The sequence below is a fragment of the Octopus bimaculoides genome, chromosome 28, assembly GCF_001194135.2.
Source record: "Octopus bimaculoides isolate UCB-OBI-ISO-001 chromosome 28, ASM119413v2, whole genome shotgun sequence".
Classification (NCBI taxonomy): Eukaryota; Metazoa; Mollusca; class Cephalopoda; order Octopoda; family Octopodidae; genus Octopus; species Octopus bimaculoides.
In genome coordinates this window covers 4,428,172-4,433,305 of record NC_069008.1, presented here as the reverse complement: position 1 = coordinate 4,433,305, position 5,134 = coordinate 4,428,172, and the positions used below count along the sequence as shown (strand labels likewise).

The 5,134-nt window shown below is 43.4% G+C and overlaps 1 protein-coding gene across 1 annotated transcript; it reads left to right on the top strand.

Annotated features, from left to right (window-relative positions):
* The first annotated feature begins 769 nt into the window (after positions 1-769).
* Positions 770-2,697, top strand: LOC106876585 (uncharacterized). The gene is made up of 2 exons (XM_014925191.1): positions 770-1,796; positions 2,390-2,697. Exons 1-2 carry the CDS (start codon positions 770-772, stop codon positions 2,695-2,697), a joined length of 1,335 nt encoding a protein of 444 aa, XP_014780677.1.
* The last annotated feature ends 2,437 nt before the right edge of the window (positions 2,698-5,134 follow it).

The window sequence follows — 5,134 nt, the reverse complement described above, 5'->3', positions numbered from 1 at the left end:
GAGTGGATCATTGCCACATGGAATGTCAGAGGACCCATCACGGGGAAGCTAAACGTGATAACATCTGAGATGAAGAGATGCGGAGTGAGTGTCCTCGGGCTGTCGGAACACTGGCGGAACGATCAGGGAAGATTCACAGCACAGAGTGGAGACACAGTCTTCTTCTCAGGAAGGGAGATCGGTCGACGTAATGGAGTGGGATTGTGACGTCCAGAGAGGTGACCCCCATCAGTCATGGGATACAATCCTGTCAATGACAGAATCGTCACCATACAAGTAGCTGTGTGGTAAGTAGCTTGCTTACCAACTTACTAACCACATGGTTCTGGGTTCAGTCCCACTGCGTGGCACCTTGGGCAAGCATCTTCTACTATAGCCTCGGGCCGACCAAAGCCTTGTGAGTGGATTTGGTAGACGGAAACTGAAAGAAGCTCGTCGTATATGTGTGTGTGTATGTGTGTATATATATATGTGTGTGTGTGTGTGCCTGTGTTTGTCCCCCCCCCCAACATCGCTAGAAAACCGATACTGGTGTATTTACGTCTCCGTAGCTTAGCGGTTCGGCAAAAGAGACCGATAGAATAAGTACTACGCTTACAAAGAATAAGTCCTGGGGTCGATTCGCTCGACTAAAGGCGGTGCTCCAGCATGGCCGCAGTCAAATGACTAAAACAAGTAAAAGAGAAAAAGAGAGAATACGACTGAGGGGTCACTAAACACTACACTCATCCAGGTTTACGCACCAACGAGCGAAGCAAGTGAAGAAGAAATGCAGGATTTCTATGATGTTGTTCAGCTGACACTGGACAATGTTCCACGGAGAGTTGTCATTATCTTGATGGGAGATTGGAATGCCAAGGTGGGGAAGAGCATTACCAACAGTTCGAGTGTGGGCCAACACGGGTTGGGGGAGAGGAATGAAAGAGGACAGGATCTGGTTGACTTTTGTATCACCATCAACCTAGACATCGGTAACACTATCTTCCAGCATCACCCGAGAAGGTTGTACACTTGGACCAGTCCAGGAGACCGGTTTCGAAACCAGATTGACTACATCATGATTCAAGGACGATGGAGGTCGGCACTCAAGAATGTAAGGACACGACCAGGGGCAGACTGCGGAAGCGATCATCAACTGAGGTCACGGCGAAAGCAGACGAAAACAATACGGTACGACATCACAAAGATCCCGGAGGCTTTCAGTGTCGAGATGCAAAATAGATTTCTACTGCTTCTCCAATCATACGATAACGGAGAGTGGAGATCAGACGCACTTTGGGAGAAAATGGTCAACATCACAAAGGAAGTTGCGGAGAGGAATATTCCCAAAAGACGGACTATGAAGAGGCCGTGGCTATCAGACGACACACTAGACGTCGCAAGAAGAAGGAAGAAAGCAAAAGCAAGTGGAAATCAGGAATGGAGAGAACTTGACAAGCAGTACAACAGACAGGCACTAGAGGACAAGAGGAACCATCTGAAGCAGATATGTCTGGAGGCGGAAGATGCGTCACAGAAAGGTGACATCAAGTCTGTTTTTCGTTTGGTGAAGGAATTGAGTAGAAAGAGGAAATGGACTCCACGTAGTGACGTCATCAACGATAAAGAAGGTAGCATCCTAACAGAGGAAGAGGACATCAAAGCTAGGTGGAGGGAAAACAGCACCGATTTGTACAGAAGAAAGGCAAGAAGATCTCTCCGCTGCACTCGCTGTAGCCGAAGACAGAGAACAGGAACCACTCAAAGAAGAAGTGAGGCAGGCGCTGTACCATACCAAGAACGGGAAGAGCTCTGGCGTGGGTGAACTTCCCATCGAGGTATGGAAGGCGATGGGAGATATTGGGATAGAACTGTTGTGGAGATTGTGTCAAGATCTGGAATGACGTGGAGTGGCCGATCGACTGGTGTCGTGCAGTCTTCGTATCAATATCAAAGAAAGGCAACCCACGCGAGTGCTCTAACCACCGAACCATCAGTCTTATTGTCCACGCAAGCAAGATCCTGCTGCGAATCATCGTAGGTAGACTGCAGCGGAAATATAGCAGTGTCATCGCTAAGGAACAAGCCGGCTTCGTCAAGGGCAGGGGAACAAGGGAACAGATAGTCAACATTAGGATGATGATCGAAAAGTTTAAGGAATGTAACATCTCACTTTACGTGTGTTTCATCGACTACTCTAAGGCCTTTGACTATGTGAGACACAGCAAGCTATGGGACGTCCTGAAGGACATGGAATTTCCTGAACACTTAGTCGCACTGTTGGCGCGACTATATCAAGATCAACAGTCATCTGTCAGGACGTCCGTCGGTGACACTGAGTGGTTCGGCATGGAGAGGGTTGTCCGATAGGGATGTGTTCTGTCTCCATATCTGTACAATATCTATGCAGAAAACATCATAAGAGCGGTGAAGAACTACGATGGTGGTGTGCAGATTGGCGGAGAAAGGCTGTGCAATCTGAGATACGCCGAGGACACAACCCTCATAAGTAATAGCAAGGACCAATTGCTGCAGTTGATACGCCAAGTGAAAGACATAAGTGCACAGAGTGACCTATTCTTGAATGTAGAGAAGACAAAGATCTTGGTGGTGGATAAGTACAGTACAGACCAAGGTGACTTCACCATAGACGGAGAGATGATTCAGGAAGTGGATGATTTCGTGTGCTTGGGATCCACAATCAGCACCAGTGGATGAAGCACACCAGAGATACGGAGAATGCTCGCGATAGCGAGGCAAGTGGTACAAGATATGGAGAACATCTGGAAGAACCATGGCGTGTCAATGCTGCTGAAGATAAGGCTACTTCGGGCTGCCGCTTTCTCTATTGCAACGTACGGCTGCGAGTCGTGGACAATGTTGAAGGCAGACGAGAAAAGAGTGAACGCTTTTGAAATGTGGTGTTACCGCAGAATCCTTAGAGTGTCGTGGACGGAGAGAAGGACGAACAACTGGGTACTAGAAAAGCTCGGTTGCAAGATGACGCTTCGTCGAAACATCATGCGGCGGAAGCTACGGTTCTTTGGCCACGTCATGCGCCGGGATGGACTTGAGCGAACGATCATAACAGGCAAGGTGAACGGCAGACGTAAAAGAGGCAGACCACCCACTTCTTGGCTGAAAGACATCGCAGCCACAGGATTGTCTTTATTCTCAGTTGTCCATGGGGTAGAGGACAGGAGAAGGTGGCAAGACATCGTGATGACCACAGTATCGCAATAGTGCGATACCTGACTAGAAGAAGAGTCTCACATAGGGATCGAAACCAGTTTTATATTATGATCAGTAAAACTGAAATGGATTTGCTAAAACCGATTTTAATGCTTGCTGTTTCTATTTTTGTTTTCGCAAAACATTTTTTTTTAAACTGAACTAACTGAACTGTTGTCGGTCGCCTTTAGTTGAGAGTGCTGTCTGTTTCATTGAAACATATCGCAACATTGTCATTTCCTTCGCTAACCCCTGGCTGACTCTTTGAATTTGGAGGTAACCGACTTTATTCAGAGCAAGTCAAGGGGATGCTGTTAGTCTTCAGTCAGGTGATCTTTCCCGTTGAACATATGTAATAACCAGTTTCAGATTCATTTCAAGGAAGTAACATTAACTAAATTTTTTCTTAATTATTTTCATTAGCCCTAGCATGATAAAAAGAAAATCAACTGTTTGGAATTTTTTCGATAGGAAAAACAAAGATGAAGCTCAATGCAATAAGTGTGATAAGATCATAAAGTCTTCTGGAGGATCTACTACGTCTCTGATCTTGCACTTGAAGAAGATTCATCAAATCGACATAAATCAAGATGCAAACCAGCCTCCTGTGAAAATGACAAGAACAATGGAACACTTTTTAACAAAGAAATCAATGGAAGAAGTTTCAAAGTTAGCTGCTATGGATAGTTTCTCTTTCAATTCAATCGCCAAAAGCGATTTTATACAGAGAAATCTTCATAGTCAGAGAGGCAAATATGATAAATTACAACCAGCATCTGCAAACGGAGTCAGGAATGTGGTAATGAATTATTACATAACCAAGAAAGAAGAACTTATTCATTATTTCGAAAAAGAAATAGCACTGGGGATTCACTACTCATTGACATTGGATAAATACACATCAATTCAAAATAAACGATATATGAACATAAATGCTCATGGCAAAGACAATCATTGGTCGTTGGGTCTTATTGAGATCCATGGCTCCCTTAATAACAGGAGAACAGAGCAATTTGTGAGAGGACATCTTCGTGAATTTGGATTGGATTTGGATATACATATTGTTGGCTGTACGACGGATGGTGCTTCTATGATGATGAAATTCGGAAAAGAAATAAGATCTGATCACCAACAATGTCACACATTGCATACATTTGTCTGTAATCGACATTCTCTATCAAAAAAAAATATTGAAAATATTGCCTCAACCAATGAGACTGATAAAAAAAAGTGAAGAGATCGCTATAACAGACGATAGTGATGATGAAGCTGACATAAGCCAACAGGACATACTTTTTCAAACAGATTTGGCTCACGAAAATGCTTGTTTCCCCAGCTAAAACCTGAATTTTAACAACAAAGTTTTAAATAAGGTAAGAAAATTTTCAAAACTTTTCCGTAAATCTCCTACAAAAAATGAAATTTTGTAAGAGCGAATCAACAAGCAAGTCAAGAAACTTGATTGATTCTCAAAAATACAACGAAAAACGTTGCATTCCTGATTAAATAAATATAATACCATTATTTTTTGTTATTGTTTGCACATAGATACAAATACAGGCACTATCAACATATTTGTGGATATCAGTCAACGTGTTACTTTCTCTCTTTCTCTGTATATGTATATAAACAAAACATAATATACGACAAACTTCTTCGTTGCAGGGACACCGCTCTAAATCCGCGAAAACCGGTTTGGACGATTACTTAAACTCAGTTTTGGGAATTATCGGTTTTTTTTTTGCGAGCCGTAGTCTCACACACACAGTGACACACACTCTCACTCACACACAGAGAGCAAGACACCTCTCTCTCTCTCTGATAACACACACTCTCTCTCTCTCTCTCTCTCTCTCTATCTATTTATCTATCTATCTCTCAGTCAAACACATTCACGAAAAAAGATGCGAGAAAAAATAAATAA